General features: G+C 44.3%; 1 protein-coding gene and 1 long non-coding RNA gene across 2 annotated transcripts in view; both read left to right on the plus strand.

Moving 5' to 3' along the window:
- Positions 1 to 21,429, plus strand: part of LOC309814021 — an 86,497-nt gene that overhangs the window by 43,808 nt on the left and 21,260 nt on the right. The window lies entirely within an intron of this gene.
- On the plus strand, positions 9,106 to 9,574 carry LOC309813554 (large ribosomal subunit protein eL22-like). The gene has a single exon (XM_082638539.1). It carries the CDS (start codon positions 9,125 to 9,127, stop codon positions 9,509 to 9,511), a length of 387 nt encoding a protein of 128 aa, XP_082494665.1. The 5' UTR covers positions 9,106 to 9,124; the 3' UTR covers positions 9,512 to 9,574.

A 21,429-nucleotide genomic window follows, 5' to 3' on the forward strand; every position in this document is an offset into this window, starting at 1 on the left:
GTGAACTCTTAGTTGCAGCATGCATGTGGGATCTAGTTCCCTGACCAGGAATCGAACCCGGGCCCCCTGCATTGGGAGCTCAGAGTCTTAACTGCTGCACTGCCAGGGAAGTCCTGGCAAGAGCTTTTATAGGCGGAGGGAGGGGGCTACATGCAGAAACAGCACAGTCAGCTCTGACAGTCATCTTGAAATTGGTCATGCAGTGGTCTAATCAGCGTCATCTTGATTTGTTTTCAATACAGTTAGCCTTCAGTTCCAGGGTGGGTTTGTTCCCATTTCTTTGAGGCCAGTTCTCAGAATTGTGGCCACTTATGTCATGGCTACAGTCTGGTCATTATGTAGTTAAATTCTTTTTTTCCTGGTGGGGCTTTCAGTATCTACAAGACAGCTCAAAGAATATGGCTCAGAATATTACCTATAGCCCTTGAGGAGGAACTAAAAGTCCTTGACTTTGCTTAATGACTAAACTATTATTGTTTTGTCTTGTTTGACTACTTTCCTTTGCTTCTGCATTTTTCTCACTTCTCTGATTAAACTTATTCTTTGGCTAAAGTTTTTCTACAGACAAAAGGCAGACTGAGGACATGGGGTAGGAGTGGGTGTGGGGGGAGGGCCATAGGGTCCTACTCCATTTAGCATCCTACTGTATTACAGTGAGCCTATAATGAGGCTCAAGGTCTACTGGAAGTTGAATCTTGCTGCCATCTTGGGCCTAATAGGTTCTAACCAATTTTTGTCATATCGTCAATGGTTATGTCATTCTTTTAAAGGTTGTGCTCTGTCCCCTTCCCTCCTGTCTCAACTACAGTATACTTTTGATGGAAACTAAGGGTAATTTTAAGTCTTAAGTAAAATATTTATCTTAATCCAATGCCTAGCACCGAGTAATCACTTAGTAAACAACAGTCATTTATTGTATGATGATTTTATCAGAATTGATTTGTGTGTATTAGTAGCCTGACCTACTTGGAATTTGGAGGTTTCCTTTGATATTGGACAAAGAACAAAGGGGAAAAATGTCTCCTTTTTGAGAGGTTAGTTATAGGAGGTTTTCTGGGAGCTGACTGGGTATATAGAATTTCTGGAAGAAATTTTAAGGTTTCCAGAGTTTTGATCCAGAAGATGAAATTTTAGTATGAGATATTTTAACCAAGAGTTCAAAGATAGCTTAATATTTTTAAATATATACAAATTTGTCACACCTGTAAGCCAAAGGAAATAAACCACATGATCATCTAGATTATTGATAGTTAATAAAATTGAACAATTAATCCTATAAGTATATAAAAAAAGAATTCTTAGAACCTAAGAATAGAAAGATACTTCCTTATCATGCTAAAGAATCAACAAACAACATAACACATACTGAAACATTCCTATGATTAGGCAAATTTCCCACTATGGCCACTATCATTAACTATTATCTACATTTCCTAGACAATCATATCCAATACAATAAGATAATATAAAATTAAAGAGCTTAAATATATATTGGATATATTGGAAAGGAGGAAAAGATCAAAGTATTCTTACTTGCAGACTTGATTATCTTCCTAAAAAATCAAAGACTATCAACTGTAAAACTATTAAGGGCAGATATGTGGACAATTGCAAAATGATATATAAAAGCAATAGATTTTCTATTTATCAGCGACAGCCTGTTGGAATATATAATTAGAAAATTCACATTCACAATATTGATATATAAAATACTTAAGAAACACACTCAAAAGAAACACATCCATTCACATCCCTGGAAAGAAGATTACAAATGTTTTTGAAGGACCATAAACATTAATGCAAATACCCCTAGTTCCTGAATGTGAATCCCCATAATTGTAAATATATCAATTTTCCCAAGTTATCTATGAATATAAGGTAATTACACTAATAATAGGATTTTTAATGTAATAAATTTTCAAGAGATTTTTTGGGAAAAAAAAAGAATGAAAGGGTATCAGACCTACTAGATGTTAAAATATAATGGAAAGACCCAATAATTAAAATCAAGTGTTGCTGGTACTAAAACAGCTTAATCAATGAAACAGAACGTAAAGCCCAGAAAGAGACCTAAGTTGTATATAAGAATTTGGTATATAAAAATCGATAAACGGAAACCTCAATTAAAATAGTCAGGAGGCCAGAAGGGGGAGCTCTCACACCCTATGACAATAGCAAAGCCCAACCGGAAAAAGAAAGACTTCCTCTTCTTCCTGGCAAGAGCTCAGCCAATGAGAGGCTGTCACAACTCAACCAATGACAAGCCACTATACTTTGAACTCTCAATTCCTCCAGTGGACTGTTTACTATAGCCCTCCCAACTTCCTTTTCCCCTTTTTAAAAGAGGTTTTCCTCTCCTTCCTGCGCAGGGACTTGCTCTCCTCTTGCTTCGGTTACAGGCTCTAATCTGCAATTTTTTGCTGATCCAGAGTAAACTTACTTTTGCTGGAGAAGTACCTGGCAGTCTGTTTGTTTTAGGTCAACAGGTGTACGGTAAAATATGCATTTCAAGCTAGAGGGAAAAGAAAGCTTTATTACATTACATAAATGGTACATTGGTTCTAACCATATGAAATACATTAATGATTAGGATTGTCTCTCTCTACTCAAAATCAATTCCATATGAATATAAATGTGGAATATGTTTAATGTGGAATTGTACAAGGGAGGAAGCCAACTTTACTATATGCTTCCTGGGTTAATCTTTAGGGTTAACCCATCCCTCAGAGAAAGCAAAGGATAAGTAAATTGTGACAAATCTTTCATTTTTGCATCTTGACATAGTCCTCAACTTCTCTCTTTCGTAATACTAATTCCTTTACAATGTCTGAGCCTTTATTACAACCAATTTCAATTCCTACAATAACTGGATGCTTGGATCCTATGCTTCCATGATAAGACACTGCACTTGGCTGATTTCTTTTCATAATGCACTTGCTAAATACTTAAGCTCTTGTGACAGACTTCTCAAGATATGTCAGGATTTCTCATCTCTATTTTATAATACAGTTGTATCTCAGTAGCTGCAGGGGATTGGTTCCAGGACCCACAAGGAATACCCAAATCTGGTGATGCTCAAATCCCATAGTCAGCTCTCTGTATTTGCCAGTTCCACATCTGCAAATTCAACCGACCTCTGGTGGTAAACATAGCACACGATCCGCAGTTGGTTGAATCTGTGGATGCAGAACTTGAAGATACGGAGGGCCAACTATATTATATGTCCCTATTGTACAATAAAGAATTTGACTGCCCTTTGCCCCTGGGTCCTGGAAAAGACCCCAGTTCCTTGGCATTTCTTGAGTAATAGGAGTATCTTTATTATTCATGCGTCTCTTGGATCACACCTGAGTTCATGCTAATGAGATGACTTTGGGTGAAAGGCTGGTCATCAGAAAAATCAACCATGTGATTAAAGGGTTGGGGCTTTGAGCCATGCCAACCTCCAGGAATGGAAGGGGACCTGGATATTGAATTCAATCATGGGACCAATGATTCAATCAATCATGCCTACAGAAGAAAACCCTGGACACTGAAGTTTGGTGGAGCTTCCTGGTTGGTGAGCACAAGGATGTGTGGGGAAGGTGATGCCCCCTGATTCCACAGGGAGAGCACATGGCAGCTCTGTGTTTAGGACCCTCCCAGGCTTTGCCCTATGTGTCTTTTCATTTGGCTGGTCCTCTTGATTTGTATCCTTTACTGTAATTGCAAGTATGACATTTTCCTGAGTTCTTTGAGTTGTTCTAGCAAATTATCAAACCTGAGGGGGTGTCACTGGAACTCCCCAGATTTGTAGCCATTTGGAGCAAGTGGCCTGGGGACCCCCAAACTTGTGACTGGCATCTGAAGTGAGGGTTGTCTTGTTGAGGACTGTGCCCTTAAACTGGGAGTCTAATGTTAACTCTGGGTGACTAGTGTCAGAATTGTGCTGCAGTATTCCAGTCATTTGTGTTATTTCCTCGTCAGGGCCTTGCTGGGATGCCCCCATCTGTGTGATCTCACAAAGGTTGGAGACAAAGGGAAGGCAGATTTACCCAAAGAAACAAATTCCAATGCTTTTTGTTACACATTCCTACGTTTTTACAATTTCTTGCTTGTCAATTCTCTGACTTTTGTTTCCCTGACTTTACTAGATTATCTAGATTTTGGCAAATGCTAACATTATAATTGCATAAGTTTAACCTATATGCCTTCAGGATACATTTCCGACTGCCTCCATTTTTTTCCGGAACTTCCTCCATTGTGTGTATGAGTGTGTGTGTGATATTCATTAACCTGAGTTTTCATCAGAAGTTTGCCATCTTGATGTTTCCTTTACCATGAACAAAACAATGAATGGATTCTGTGTAACAAATAAGCGAGTGACTATTGTACAATACAGATCCCTGCTACAGGCTCAAATATACATTGCTTAAATGTTCTGAATTGGAGAGAACATTCTACTTTCCCATTTTTATTTTGTGCTGGGAAAAACTGCTCCTCCCCTAGGCTGTATGGAACTGAGCTACAGATGCCTAGTACTACCCACCTACCAACAGATTTTCGTTGCCCTGGGGATTCTTGTTATCACTGGGACATCCTATCTCTTTCACGCACTTCAGTACTTCTCAGCAATCGTCACAGCCTGAGATAGTTCCTTTCTCAGTAGGGCTTCCTTTCTCACCTCATAGATGTCCTTCAGTTGATTCTCACCGTGGCTTTAGTTGACTGCTGGCTTCTTGCCACTCACCAGCCAGGGCAGTGCAATGATGCAATTATCAGCCACATTTCCAATTTTATTTTAGCTTGTTCAGGAGCAAAGTGATCATAACCCCCAGCTCTTAGTGGGGGGTTTTAACTTCCTTATTTAATTTTATGGAAATGTTCATGAAAAGGAGCCAGATCTGGTCTATGTCCTCCTGATCAGAATTGAAGGCCACCCACCCTCTGCTACTGTATAATTATCTGCATTACATGAAAAAGGAAAGAATCTGTTTATATCCTGGAATCTTACTTCAAGGGGGTTCCTCTGATGGAAACTTGCTGAGTAATGCTGCTCCCCCAGGATGGCAGAGGACGGTGCTGACACCAGGTACCCTTGTCATTGCATATGGCTTCATAGCAACTCCATCCCTCCTGCATTTCTTCTATTTGCCTGGTGTACAGTGTGGCCTCAGACATCCTGTTCCCTCCCAGACCCTCCAACTCATCCTATAGATATCGAATATCAGACCAAAATGGAAACGTTGTCTTTAATCTAAGTTTTCAAAATAGTCATTAATTCCGAGAAAGAAAAAGTTTATCTAAGTGGACTCTAGGTCTGATGCATCAGCATGAGAGGCTGACCCAGGCATTCTCACCTGAGTCCTCTGATGGGGTTTTTACACCCTGGCTATTACCCTTTGTGTCAATTTTGTATGTCAACTTGACTGGGATAAGAGATGCCCAGATAGCTGCTACATTTCTGGGTGTGTCTGGGAGGGCATTTCTAGGAGATATTAGCATTTGAATCAGTAGACTCAGTAAAGCAAATTGTCCTCCCCAATATGGGTAGGCATTATCCAATCTATTGAGGACCTGAACAGAATGAAAAGAAGGAGGAGCGGCAAATTCATTCTCTGTTTGAGCTGGGACGTCCGTCTTCTCCTGCCCTTAGACATCTGCACTCCTGGTTCTTGGGCTTCCAGACTCAGACCAAATTACATCACCAGCTTTCCTGGTTCTCCAGCTGCAGACAGCAAATCATGGGACTTCTCAGCCTCCATAATTGTGCCATATATATATACCAATACAGAATATAGAGAGAGAATATATATATTTCTGTTTCTTTGGAACAGAGAATCCTGACTACTACACTCCTGAATCCTGTCCTGTTATCTTAATGCCCACCACACACCCACAGCCCTGCGCAATCATCAGAAACTCCTGTCACTCTGGAGGAAAAGACGGAAATTCAGACTTATTAATCTGCTATAAAAGACTCCTTTTTTTTGTTTTGTTTGTTTGTTTGCGGTACACGGGCCTCTCACCATTGCGGCCTCTCCCGTTGCGGAGCACAGGCTCTGGACACGCAGGCCCAGCGGCCATGGCCCACGGGCCCAGCCGCTCCGCGGCACATGGGATCCTCCCTGACCGGGGCATGAACCCGCGTTCCCTGCATCGGCAGGCGGACTCTCAACCACTGCGCCACCAGGGAAGCCCAAAAGACTCGTTTAATATATATGTGGCATCTCAACTCCAAAGTGAAAACAGCTCCTCCATTCCAGACAGGTGAGCCTTCTGCTGCTCACCACCTCCCGGCCTCCAAATCTCCTGCTCCAGCCGCTTCGGGCTCACCCCCACCCCCCAGCCACCCATAAACTGCTGTGGGGAATCAGATCTGCCTTGTATTTTAACGCTAATTGATTAGAGTTCTTTATATCATATATAAGACAACTTTTTTTTTTACAATAAGGAATTCATTTAAATGAACAAATCTTGTGACCAGTCGGAGTAGGCAAAACAAGAGAGGAAGCAGCCTCTCTACTGCCAATGCCTTGGCTGAAAGGTACCCCAGCATAATAGGGGTCATTTGTATCCTAAACAATACAACAGAGAGCCTACTGGAGGGGGGTGGAGTCTACCAAAGACAAGGCTGTGATGGAGGCCTTTCTTTTCCTTTTAATATTTCAACTTCTATTCAAGAAGGCTTGGACTTTCTGTGAACAAAATATTTTAATTTTGTTTTATTAAATATTAAATAAATGCAAATATTTATACAAATATCTCATAAAAGATATTTAAGCTTAGAAAGTAATGATACAAAGAGTGACAAAATAACATTTTTTTTTTAACCTGAGGTCAATTCCATCTAAAACAATTCAAGCCACCTGTAGCTATTGATTTTATTGCAATAACCAACAGACACCATGGTTACTCAACCTACCACCCCTGGCAGAAATCTTTCATAACTGTGATGATAGTGAAGGAAATATAAAAACGGCCAACCTCTTGAAAAGATGGAAGTAATTAAGGTGTCTGATGTGAAAGAAGTCTGAGGATGTTCTTAGGGAAATGCAGGAAGGAGAATTAGTCCAAGTGCATCCAGGTTAAGCTTACATGAATCTTTCATCGGTTGGGAAAAATTCAAAAGTTTGACATCCCACTGTGTGAGTGAGGCCAGGAAGAAACAGACGGCTCCATATATTGCTGGCAACCGTGCAAACAGCACAATCCTGTGCGGCAGAACCTACAGTATGTACCAGAATTAGAAATGCATTTACCCTTCGACCCAGAAGACCCCTTCTGGGAATCCATCCCATAGATTTGCCCACACAAACATAAACTTGCTTAGGTATAAGATTATTCATTGTGGCATTATCTGTAAAAATAACTAACCAAAAACAACCCAAGTGTTCAGCAATGGGGGACTGATTAAACAGCCAACTCTGATATATCTACCAATGGAATACTGTCAAAAAAAACAGAGGAAGAGTTTTATGTGCTCTGGCATGGAAGGATATCCAGAGTAAGTAGTTAAAATTTTAAGAGGAAGGAGCAGAATGTGTATAATATGCTTTTTTGAGTAAGAAAGGAAAAAATAAAGGTACATTTGCATAAAGAAACATCAGAAGGATGAATACGTCACTATTATAATACAAATGGTTACTTACAGGGGCAAAGTGAGAGAAAACAGAGGGTGGGAACGGAGTGAGAGTGATATTTCTCATGTACCTTTTGATGTAATTTTCATTTTAAACTATATAAATGTAATAGCTATTAAAAAGATTAGAAAATTTAAAAATCCATACATGATTTGTTAAAATCAAAGAATACAGAGAGCAGGTATTCAGTAAGTGAGAAATAAAGAACGTGCGTCAACAATATTTGGGTTTTATTTTTCTGAGCAAGCCCCTCCTCTGTTCCCATGCCCTTCTTTTTATTTAAAAAGAAAAAAAAAAATCCAAACCTTGGAGATATTTCACGAAAATCCTGCCAAGGAAAATACCAACAGTTCAATGGGCATGGAAGCCCACAATGCAATAAAGAGAAAGCCATTAAATGTTCTGGATGGCTTGAGAAGCATGTTACATTTATTATTTTGGGTTATAAAATGTGCATGAAATATCACATTCCTTATTTTTTTCTCCATTAAATGGAATCTGCTCTGTGTCCCAAACTGCCAGACTGGAAGGAAATTGAACCCTGGTCTTTAGTGGGGTTCCCTCCTCCCTTCATGAGACTATAAACTCTCAGGGGTTTATGCAGTGCCAGAAAAGCTGAGAGCAAGACCAGGTCCTTACTGACTAGTGGTAGCTGTCAGCTCAGGCTGCTGTAACAGAATACCACAGACTAGGTGGCTTCAACAACAAACATCTCTTTATCACAGTTCTGGAGGCTGGGAAGTCCAAGATCGGGTGCTGGTAGATTCAGTGTCTGGTAAGAATTCTCTTCATGGTTTGCAGATGGCCCCCTTCTCACTGTGTCCTCACAAGATGGTGGGTGGCGGGGGGACACACCTCTGGTCTCTTCCTCTTCTTATAAGGGCTCCACCCTCATGACCTCATCTAAACTTAATTACCTCCCATCCATTACAATACCATTGCATTGGGGTTTCGGGTTTCAATATATGACTTTGAGGGTGACACAAACGTTCAGTCCATAGCAACAGCCATTGTTTCTGTTGCTGCCTCTGATTTCAGAGGCTGCTGTCAACCCTGGAGTCCTCTGGGTCAGGCCCAGCACTGCCCCTTACAGATGTCCATATCACTGACTGCAGAGTGTCCCCTGGGGACCCTGGCCTATATGCCCCAGCCTAGGAGAAACCATGCCTATCCTTTCTGGGCATTTGCCAGCAGTCGTTCAGCCTGGGTGTGCTCTGGGCAAAAATTAGGGGCCTGGGTCTCTACTACTCACTGGGCAGAGGGCACCAAATTTCCAGATCCCAGAGATTCTCAGTCTCTGCTCAGCACATGCTCACAGCCCACTTCTGTCTCTCTTAGCCTAGGTGTTTGCACATAATCCAAATGCCAACACTCACCCACTCTCTCCATACCCAAAACAGAAGCTCAGAATTGAGAACAAGAGCGTCAAAACTTTCTCAGTGAGGGAAATATACATAGAGCAACAAGAACAGAACAAAAGCTTTTCTGCCTCCGCTGTGGTGATGGCGCCAGTGAAAAAGCTTGTGGTGAAGGGGGGCAAAGAAAAGAAGCAGGTCCTGAAGTTTACTCTTGACTGTACCCATCCTGTAGAAGATGGAATCATGGATGCGGCCAATTTTGAGCAGTTTCTTCAGGAAAGAATCAAAGTGAATGGAAAAGCTGGGAATCTCGGAGGAGGTGTTGTAACAATCGAAAGAAGCAAAAGCAAGATCACTGTAACTTCCGAGGTGCCTTTTTCCAAAAGGTATTTGAAATATCTCACCAAAAAATATTTGAAGAAGAATAATCTCCGTGATTGGTTACGCGTAGTTGCTAACAGCAAAGAAAGTTACGAATTACGTTACTTCCAGATTAATCAAGATGAAGAAGAGGAGGAAGATGAGGATTGAAACTCAGTTATCTGGAGTATTTTGTATGAATTCTTAAATAAAATTTAGGAAACAAACAAACAAACAAAAAGAACAGAACAAAAAAATAATTCCACAATAAATTATCTTGCCACAAGCCTGGCAACTAAAAGAATTCTAATGGAATGAAGAGTTGGCAAATGCTATAGCCACATTGGCAAAGTGAGTTAAGGAGATGGAATCTTGCAGAGCCAAGGACACAAAGGCTGTGGTCCAGGTAGAAACTCAAATGTTCCAGTTACCTATTGCTTCATAACTACTCCAAATCTAGTGGCTTAAAACAGCAATCATTACCTCATATCTCATGATTTTATCTGTCATTTCAGCAGTTCTACTCCTATCAGTGTCTACTGGTGTCACTCTAAGTTGGCAGAGGGGCTGGTCCAAAGTGTCCAAGACAGCTTTCCTCACATTTCTGTCTCCTTGGTGGGGATAACTGGGCTTTGCTTATGGTGACTACAGTGCTGGGCATGGTTGCTCCAGCATGCAGCCTCAAAGGAATTTGGACTTCCTGCATGGCGGCTCCCAGCTCCCAGAGAGTGTTCCAAGAGACAGGAAGTGGAAGTTGCCTAGGTCTGGAAACTGGCTCAGCATCACCTCCACCAATTTTTTTTTTTTTTTTTTTTTTTGTGGTACGTGGGCCTCTCACTTTTGTGGCCTCTCCCATTGCGGAGCACAGGCTCCGGATGCACAGGCTCAGCGGCCATGGCTCACGGGCCCAGCTGCTCGGCGGCATGTGGGATCCTCCCGGACCAGGGCACGAACCCGTGTCCCCTGCATCGGCAGGCAGACTCTCAACCACTGCGCCACCAGGGAAGCCCACCTCCACCAATTTTTGTTGATCAAAAAGCCACAGAACCCACCCAGATTCAAGGAGACCCCACTTCTCAATGGGAGAAGTGACCAAAAGGGTTTGTGGCCATCTTTATTTAATCTCTAGCAGTGGATAGAATTAGTCCCCTTCCTCCAGGTGAGTCCAGGTGAGTTGAGACCTGCCGCAGCAATGGCACCAGTGAAACTGGGGGCTCTGGAGATGATACCAAGAAGACCTCAAACTTGATCAGCAGTGTCTGCCAGGTTGATGTGAGCAGCCCACAGGTCTTGCTGCTGGATTTACAGATGCTGATGCTCATATACAAGAGTCCAGCTAGTATTTTATGAAGGAGGCAGCAAATTGGGGGCTCATAATAACACAAACCCCTTCTAATCCCTTTTAGTTTTTGCAGGAGCTGAAAAATGCATGAGATAAATTTAGGATGCCATTAGACAGTTGATCAAAAAAAATATTGATTCACAGAAGATGTCAGGAATGAAAGAGCTGAAAGTCCTTCATGATTTAAATTCTGCCCTGCCTCCCCTCCTCTTGATAAGGCAAGAGCAAAGATCCTACGAAGAAGGCATGGAGCACAGTGGGCACTGAAATAATAGCAGACCATTCCCATCTCCTCACTCCATTCTGTAGTCTCGTTTTTTGCACTTAAATCTCAAAAAAATGTTTTACACAAATATAACATCCATACAGAAAGGCACACAAATCCCAATGAACTTTCACACAGAGCACATCTGTGCAAACAGCACCTAGATTAAGGAATAGAACATTCTCAGGATGCCAGGGGCCTCCCTCATGTCCCCTTTTAGTCGCTACCCTCCCCTAAGGGTAACCACTCTCCTGACCTCTACAGTTTTGCCTGGAGTCGAGCTTTTTATAGATGTAATGGTACACTATGTGCCCTTGTGGATCTGGCTTCTTCCACTCAACTTTTTGTCTGCAGATTCACTGCATTGTCACATGGGGCTGTAGGATGATTTGTTTTCTTCACCAAGAAGTGTCCCACTGCATGAATCTGCTACAACTTTCCCTCCCGCTCTCCTGTGGAAGGGTATTGGCGTGGTTTCCAGTGTAGGCTGCAGCATGCTCCCTGGGGGACATGGTGCATCTGTGTGGGGTGCAATCTAGACGCCCCCCATCTCCTGCCTCTGGCTGAGGCACAGGACTCCGCTGTGAGGTGACTGAGGCCCCGCCCTGCTGACAGCTCATGCTGACATGGTGCTTCCTCCTCAGGGGCTGCAGGCCCAAAGAAGCACAACAGAGGTCTCTCTCTGATGCCACAAACCTTTCTGCCATTTCTGCCCCTTCCCCAGGGCTCAGCCCAAGGACCCCCATCCTCTAGGACCCACAAATGTCCACAGCCTCAGTGAGTCCCCTCCGCCCTCCAGTCCAAGGGAATCCCTTCGCATCGGGGGTGAGAAGGTGGCTCTTAGTCTTTAGGTGCCGGGCTTATGTCATGAATCCATTCCTTTCCCTCAGGGGACTAGGGTTTGAAACTTAGGAGCCAGAGAGGATCAGCAGGCCCTACCTCTCACCCTCTCTCTCCACTTCAATCCCTCCTTTCTCCCATCTCTTACCTATAATGTGGACAGCACTATGTTGAACATGGTTCTTTTTCTAGAAGGGCCTGGCGTTTTCTCAGCCTGCACCAGAGAATAATAAGGCCCCCAAGACCCTGAAATTCCTTCCAACTTACTTGATGGCCTCTAATGGCAACACCCTCCAGTGTTGTGACCCAGGCAGGGAGCATGAGGTGTTCTACAGGGAGCTTTACAGTGGTGTTTGTGGCATTCAAGCTGGAAAGGCCCCCTTGGCCTCACCTTTCCCCCTCAGCCTCTCTGCCTCACCCTGCTCCCCAGTCTCCCTCCTGTGCACCCGAAGTTTGGTTAGCACCGCCCTCCTCAGATGTGGCCACACTCTCTCCTCACCCAGCAGTGTCTTCCCTGAGTCTCCTTGAACCACTTGCAGCCCCACCTGCCATGTCCAGAGCACCCAAAGGGAACAGGAAGGATTTGCTGGCAGCCAGGCCTCTCCATCCTAGTGGAGGTACCTGCTGGAGGAGAGTGCAGCCAATCTAGACGCCCCACACACAAACGCCACCTCTGTGCCCCTCTCCGCCCACTGCCTGGGCCTCTGAAGCTTCAGGACAATCTCAGGACCTTGGTTGCCAGGTGAGGTGGGCAGAGTGGCATCTGGGGAGTGAAGACACACATTACCCCTCCCGTTTCTCCCCAACCCCACACTGTGATTGTGACTACAGTGTTACATAACTACATCTGAAGCAAGACAGAACCTGAACGTGGCAGGAGATGAGGTTGACTACATAAATTGCGAAAATGGAGGCATGATTCAATCCGTAAACTAAGTCATGTGTGTAAGACACCAACGTTCTGGAGGCTGAATGCAGACCTAGACACCCAAGATGTAGAAAGGGCTCCCCCTGGTGGCACTCCCAGAGGTTCCCCACGGAGCTGCAAGTCCCAGCTCAGGCCCAGAGACCAAGCACAACCTGCTGTCTCAGGCTGGATTGGCAGACTTCAGCTGCTGCAGGGCCAAGTTAGGACTCCTGGCGTTCTCTGTCCTGAGGTGGCACCCAGTCCCAGGAAGAAAGGGTTTCTGGGGCAGACTTGCATGGGCACCTCAGGAGACGGTCTGGCCAAGCGGGAGCCCAGTGTGTCTGGTGCTAGGGAAGCCTTCCCGTGTCTGCTCCTCAGCCCCACTGGGCCTGATCACAGGCCGAGCCTTTGGAAAGGGAGCCAGGGCCTCTGGGTGGGGCAGAGGCTGCCTCTCCCTGCCCCTGAATTAATAGCCAAGAGAGCACTCAAGCCGGAGATCTGGTTCTGTTTATATTGCAAAAGAGGCACCACTTTGTATGCAGCTCCATGTTTAGATCACTGTGCTCATGGCACTGAGAAATATCCTGGTGCAGCAGGAGAGGGGGCGGGAGCTGGGGCCATGTACTTTCCCTGCCTGCAGGCAGGGGTGCGTGTGGAATGTTGGACAAATTACTCATGGGGTCCTAAGGACACGGTGCATAATGCCCCAGATGCATCCTGGCTACCATATACACCATTATGTTCTGCAGGGATCCTACCACAGCTGAAACTTCTGGTTGTCCATCTAGGGACCATGTCAAGTCACCAATGTTTGCTCTCATATACTCCCTGGTACTGGATCTACCCTGGCTTGCGACCCCTGATGACATGTTGGCATGGAGCTCTCAAAGAGAAACCTTCCTCCTGTCCCAGAGCAGCTACCCCAGGGCTCCTCTGATGCGTCCTTACATTGGGTGGGGGACAGTAGCACTTCCTCCACTCTCATCTCAGGTAACGGCTGTAGAGCCTCCTACCTGATCCAGACTCGAGAAATCTATCAGGACATGATTGGAGGAACTTGTAAGAGTGGCTTCCTAACTCATAGCAGAGAGCTACAATGAATGCTTGTACATAAAGACACAGGCCCACGAGTGAAACAGAATAGACAGCCCAAGACTTCCCGTACAAAGCAATGGTGGATAAACTATTAGAGAAAATACAAAATCCATATTCAACAAGTGGAGAATATCCCCATGGATATTCCCAGAAATTGAATATAAATGCAAAAGATGAACAGGGCTGATGCTGTGGCCTTTTGGAGTCTGGATACAGTCAAAGGCAGCTGCTAATTCAAGTCCTGTTGAATGATGAGAAAGAATTGAATTGCCCACTTGAGGTGGGGGAACAGAGTCATCAATTCAGGTAAAAAATCCAGGAGCTGTGACTGGCCTCTCCCCACCTTCTTCAAGAAAATAGATTGAAATAAGTTGCTACTGACTTTGCCTGGGACTGTGGCCTATGGAGCAAATGGCGCAACACATGACCTTAACCCAGCCTCTTCTGTCATGGGGCTGGACCTGAGTCATCCTCAGGGTCAGGCCAGGGCAGGGGCCCTGGCTGCTATATAAGACCCCACTCTGGACAGGTCTCCGAGGAGGGCAACTGCTCAGTCACTGGACAGGGAGGAGTGAGGAACCAGAGAAGAGAGATAGAAAACCTGGAAATGACCTGGAAACTAAAATTCCAAAATACACAAAAGCTAACACTGAGGAAGGGAGTCAGCAACATCAACTCTCCAAAGACAGATTCATGCCAGGTGAAGTGAAAAGAATATGAAAACCAGAAAGAGACTTCAGCATCCTCAAAGAGATGATTGAACATATAATGTTCATTAAAAAAACAAGCAATTAGGAAATAAAGACCAGCAGAAAGATACCATCACAAAACAATGGAACAAAAAATATAATTCAATAAATAGTTTGGGATAAATGATTATCTGGAAAATACATACATATGTAAAACATCTAATATTAAAAAAAAATTGTTTTTCTATTATCTGAAAAGGACAGGATGTTCTAGACTGGCTGAAAGAAAAAAAAATGTGCCAGGAGCTCCCTGGCAATCCAATGGTTAGGACTCTGCACTTTCATTGCAAAGGGTGCAGTTTCAATTCCTAGTCGGGGAATCCCACAAGCCACGCGGCATGACCGAAAAAAAAAAAAAGTGCCAACAAAAGAAAGGAGTAGACTGATAAATTTTCTTTAATTTTTATAGTTAATAGAAAAAAAAATCAAACAAATGGGTTAGGAAAATATTGGCCATTTTATATTTAAGGGCACAGGCTCTGAATCCAGACTCCTGGGTAGGACCTTGGATAAGTTCACTGACCTCTCCATGTTTCTGTTTCCTCCATAAAATGAGACTAATCATTGCACCTGCCTCATGGTGGTGGGTCAGGATTAACTGAGTTATTACATGTAAAACTCTTAGAACACTAGCTGGCACATAGAAAGCACTCAATAGTTATTTCTATATTTATATTGTACCATGTAAGAAATTCAGACACAATTCACAGCAGAGAAACTAACTAATTAACAATTATAGTGAAAAGTTCAACTTCACTAATAATGAAAGAGAATTAAAATAAATTAAAAATTTTACCTTTCTAGTTGGTAAAGACTGATAAAATGACTATACAGTATTTCTTCTCTAGCCGTGGGAGGTCATTTCCTAAAAATATTCATGAATGAAAATATTGTGATTAAGGAACTTAGGACTTTATGAAAAGTTAAGGGTTTGGGAGATCAAAATCATTAGCAAACCTGTGTTTTGGAAAGGTTTTATGTCACCTCACCATTAGGATGGCTACTATCAAAACAGAAAATAAGTGTTGGTGAGGATATGAAGCAATTAGAACACATGTGCACTGTTGGTGGGAATGTAAAGTAATGGAGCAAAAGAGTGTGGTGGTTCCTTAAGAAATTAAAAACAGAATTATCATATGATCCAGCAATTCCACTTTTGGGGATATACCCAAAATAACTGAAAGCAGAATTTCAAAGAGATATTTATACACCCATGTTCATAGCAGCACAATTCACAATAGCTAAAAGGTGAAAGCAACCCAAGTGACAATCAATGAATGAATGAGTAAACAAAACATGGTCTCTACACATACAATGAAATATTATTCAGCCTTAAAAGAAAAGAAAATTCTAATACATGCTACAACATGGATGAACCTTGAGGATATTATGTTCCGTGAAATAAGCTGCCACAAGAAGAGAAATACTGTAAGATTCCACCTCTAAGAAGTAGGCAAATTTGTAGAGACAGAAAGTAGGATGGTGATTGCCAGGGGCTAGGGGAAGTGGGAATGGGGAGTTGTTTCATGGGTACAGAGCTTCAGTCATGCAAAATGAAAAGAGTTCTGGAGATGGATGGTGGTGATGGTCACACAGCAATGTGAACGTCCTTAGCACTACTGAACTGTACACTTAAAAATAGTAAAGATGGTAAATTTCATGTTACGTGTATTTTACCACAATTTTTTTTTTAATTTTAAGATTTTGTTTTTTAAAAATATTCTTGGGACTTCCCTGGTGGCGCAGTGGTTGGGAATCTGCCTGCTAATGCAGGGAACACGGTTTGAGCCCTGGTCCCGGAGGATCCCACGTGCCGCGGAGCAACTGGGCCCCTGCGCCACAAGTGCTGAGCCTGTGCTCTGGAACCCGCGAACCACAGCTACTGAAGCCTGTGCGCCTGGAGCCTGTGCTCTGCAACAAGAGAAAGCCCGTGCACAACAATGAAGACCCAATGCAGCCAAAAATAAATAAATTTATAAAAATATTCTTTATTTTTACTAAAATAAACTCATAAAGAGATGATCAATTTTACAAAACTTAGATTGGTAACTGCTGACTGAACAATGATTGATTGTCCATTAACCCTTTTTTACTGGAGAGCAGCCTCCAAAGTCTTCCATCTCCTGCAGTTGCCATGAGATGTTTACAAATTAGTTCTAGTTTATTACCGCTAATGGGCCTATGAAGAAGGATTTTGTTTGCATATGGTTCTCTATCCAAGCAGTCAGCACCTCTCCAATTATTGGTAGTAATACGTAATGTATTGCAATTATGTAATGCAGTTATGAATCAGAGAGAAAGTGTGGTCCAGGCAGAACGTGCTATCATGGTCACAGCAGGGAGAGAAACTTGTGCACTGCCCTGGAATAGCTCATGGTCCCAGCCCTGGGATTCTGATTCACTGGAGGGGGTGTGGCCTAGGCACAGGTATGTGGAAAGGGCCTGGCTGGCTCTAATGTGCACCTGTGGAAGGGGTAGGATCAGGAAAGGGAGACTTGGTTTCTACTTGGGCTCCTCCCCCAACTTTCAGTTCAGCCATAGATGAGGGTTTCCATTTCCTGGGTTTTTATTAAATTGATTAATTAATTAATTCTTTTATTTTTGGCTGCGTTGGGTCTTTGTTGCTGTGCGTGGGTTTTCTCTAGTTGCCGCGAGCGGGCTTCTCATCTAGGTGGCTTCTCTTTGCTGTGGAGCGCGGGCTCTAGGCACTCGGGCTTCAGTAGTTGTGGCACGCGGGCTTAGTAGTTGTGGCTCACGGGCTCTAGAGCTCAGGCTCAGTAGTTGTGGCATACGGGCTTCGTTGCTCCACAGCATGTGGGATCTTCCCGGACCAGGGATCAAACCCATGTCCCCTGAATTGGCAGGTGGATTCTTAACAACTGCGCCACCAGGGAAGTCCCCATTTCCTGGGTTTTAATGTCCTCCTTTTGTTATAAAGTGGAAGAGTTGGACTGAGGTGGGGTCCCCATTCCATGGGAAGGCAACATAGTATGTGAGGAAAGAACACAGGCCTTAGGTATTCTCTTCAGAGTCATCTTCCACTCCCTCACCCTTACATCAGTCCTTCCTGCCTGGAAATCTGTCTCCTATCTGTCCCCACCTGCCCTTGGCAGCTGCCTTCATTCAAATGTTCATCACCGCTCACTGAGACAGTTTCAATAGCCTCCCAGCTATTTTTCCAGACACCAATCTTGCAATAGGAAAGAACCTTTGTATTCCCTTACAAGTTAATCACTAAAGGGATGTTGCCTATGAGCTTAAATTATACACAATGGCCCATCTCTGAGAACTCTGCCTCCCAGATAAGCTAAAATGCCTTAAAATACCTTTGTTTAGCTCATAGGAAACATCCTGATCTGGTCCACCTGTGAATGGCTGCAGGAAGGAAGAAGTCAACATATCCCCACCCTCCCTACCCCCCACTCCGCCCACCAAGTCTGGCTGGAACCAGGACTTAACTCCCTCCCCTTTAAGTATAAAGGAAGCCTGAATTCTAATTCTGGTAAGGTGGTTCTTTGGGACACCAGTCCACCATCTTCTCGGTCTGCTGGCTTTCTTTATAAAGTCGCTACTCCTTGCCCCAGCAACTCATCCCTCGATTTATTCGCTTGTTGTGCAGCAAGCAGTAGGAGCTTGGACTTGGTAACAATCTTTTGATGTTGCTGTTGTTGAAGTATAGTTGATTTACATTGTTGTGGCAGTCTCTGCTGTACAGTAAAGTGACTCAGTTATACACATAGAGACATTCTTTTTTTATTCTTTTCCATTATGGTTTATCACAGGATATTGAATATAGTTCCCTGTGTTATACAGTAGGACCTTGTTGTTTATACACTGTAACAATCTTGATCCTCCCCAACCCACACTGGCACTGCCTCTGGTAGCATCTTTCACTGTGGATGAAATTTCTGGCTTCATCACAAGGGTGTGTTTGCTCTGCCTTATACACCATTTTAACAGGTCATCAAGATCTTAGCAATCGCCAGGGAACAATTTACATTTTTGCGACATTGTTCCCAATACGCTGCTTTCTCCTCCTTTCTTCAGCAAACCCTCCGTGTTTTCCTTTGTATAAGAAACGAGACAGAGCTTCCCGGGTGGCGCAGTGGTTGGGAGTCCACCTGCCGATGCAGGGGACACGGGTTCGTGCCCCGGTCCGGGAAGATCCCACATGCCGCGGAGTGGCTGGGCCCGTGAGCCACCGCCGCTGAGCCTGCGCGTCCAGAGCCTGTGCTCCGCAACGAAAAAAAAAAAAAAGAAATGAGCCAATGGGAGTTCCCTGGTGGTCTAGCAGTTAGGATCTGGTGCTTTCACTGCTATGGCCCAGGTTCAATCTCTGGTCAGGGATCTGAGATCCTGCAAGCCGTGTGGTGTGGCTAAAATTAAAAAAAAAGAAAAAGAAAAAGAAAGAAATGAGCCAGGATGTTATCCTGCAGGTTTGCCATTTTGACTTATTCCTCACAATCAGCAGAGTTGTAAAGGAATTCTGCTTTTGCTGGATGTTGTGTCTCTGTCCACACATCTGGGCATTGGGTGTTCTGGGGCCTCAGTCAAAACATCTTCCTGGGTTTTCCACCTTGTCCTTGTGGGGCTAAAAAACAAATTTAGAAATCTCCTTGACGGGGAATTCCCTGCGGTCTAGTGATTAGGACTCGGTGCTTTCACTGCTGGGGCCCAGGTTCGATCCCTGGTAGGGGAACTAAGACCCCAAATGCTGCGCAGTGCAGCCAAATAAAAAAAAATTAAAAACAGAAACAAACAAACAAACAAACAAAAAAACTCCCTGAAGGCTGGAACTCTGTAGCATTTACTGTTTATTCCCAACCCCTACCTAGTGCCTGGGATACTTATCAAATGACTCCATCCATCTAAGATAAATATTAGAAAAAGTCCTTTAAAATTCCCCAGGGTCAAAAGTGTACAGAAGCACAAAACAAGCACGGAATGTTCTTACTTTTCTCAGTTCCCTCTTGCCATAACCGCTCTCACGTCTCCTCCTCCCACCTCCTCAGCTTCAAAAACCCACAGCAGACTCTTGGGCACCCCTTACCTTGGACTCCATACCCCACAAGCGCCAAAGTATATACAGATACAACTAAAGGGACAGTCTAATAATCAGGGATCAACTCTAGTTGTCATCAGACTCCCACAGGACAGACGCCCAGACCAGACTGAGGTTCCATTGCTGGGGAAGAGGGGAATACTGGAGTGTGAAGCGGCAATCAGCTCTGCTTCCCAGAGTATGCTAAGGTCCATGGCCAAATGATGAGATGGAGGAGGCTGCTGAGAAAGGACGTTCTGAGTAGACTTAGACAAAGAGGAGGTATTGCTGAGTAATTCTCCATTTGAGCCTTGAGCACTTGCATGACTTGTTCTGTTCCCATGGGTCACATGAGGCTGACATGAGAGACTGGGCTGTTTCACTTGCCCTAGGCCACAAAGCAAGAACTCATGCCATTTCCTAACTCCAAGCCTGGGTCCTTTCCACTACCTATACATTTGCAAATCATGCTCAACAGATCCTTGGAGAACCACAGAGGCACCTGAGGGGCTCTGACGAGTATCTGGGTGGATGCACTGTGGGGAGGGCTCATCTCCTTCACCCTCTTCATCCAGAGAAGCTCCACCTTCACGTTTTTGTTATACAGTGAGCTTCTCTTTGAGACTTAATTTGATATACAGGTTAACCTGTCATTTTTTTAAAAACCAGTCTGCTCTATAACTATTCTGTACTTTCCTTATTTATTGAGCATTTTACGATCAGATTATTTCATACATTCACAGGGTCTCCAAGTTGGAAGTTGTGGCCAGTACACAGGGGCTCCAGAAACAGCTCATCCCAGTTTGGTGCTAGCATCAGAAGATGCCACTCTCTGAAACAGAACTAAGATGAGGGAGGCTGAGGTCAGACACCTGCAGAGGCGATTTGGAAATGAGTGTGAACTAGGCTGGGATGTTCCTCACCACTCAACAGGGCAGAGCATAGGCTGTACCGCATGTGAGCTCGGCTGGATCTCACTCACGGCAGCACACGGGGAGATTTTTTTTTTTTTTTTTGCGGTCTCACTGTTGTGACCTCTCCCGTTGTGGAGCACAGGCTCCGGACGCGCAGGCTCAGCGGCCATGGCTCACGGGCCCAGCCGCTCCGCGGCATGTGGGATCTTCCCAGACCGGGGCACGAACCCGTGTCCCCTGCATCGGCAGCGGGGCTCTCAACCACTGCGCCACCAGGGAAGCCCGGGGGGATGGTTTTTTAACAGAAGGTGGTGGTCTGAAGAGAGGAATAGAATGTGTCTGTCTTCAGATTACTTTCATTCAGTAGTCCGACATTGACTGGATGGAGGAAAGAAGGAAGTGGGGGACGGCAGTGGTCACAGATCTCTGGCTTTCAGAATAAGCAGGGGCAAAATCTACTGACCTCCATACAGGGGAGGATGCTGAAACCAGCCCGGAGCCTTTGGGTGCATTTTAAAGACTCCTCCTCTGAGTGAATTAACTAGGAAAAGGCACTTCCTCTGGGCACAAGCAGATGATAAGCATACACGCTTGGCAACGAAGAGCACATTTTTCATAAACTAGAAGAAAAAGGCCCCTTCCTCTGGGCAAACAGCCCTTGCACTATGCCGTGGTGAGAGGCCAAGGGAGCTGAGCACAAACTGGAATTCAGCCCTCCTCATCACCTTTGTGAGCTCATAGGCAGGGCCCTAGGCGCCAACTCTCCCTGCTCCTCCAGTTACCTGTTGGGGTGCATAAGCCTGCATTCTACACATGAAAGCATTTTCAGTTCCAGACATCAGCCGCCTTGGAAGGGAGGAGGAAGGGGTGTGGAGAGGCTGCCACCCTCTTCTTTTTTGTGATGTGTGGACACAGGTTCATGTACACACACATGCA

The sequence above is a fragment of the Mesoplodon mirus genome (assembly GCF_964341445.2).
Source record: "Mesoplodon mirus genome assembly, chromosome: 12".
NCBI classification, from domain to species: domain Eukaryota; kingdom Metazoa; phylum Chordata; class Mammalia; order Artiodactyla; family Ziphiidae; genus Mesoplodon; species Mesoplodon mirus.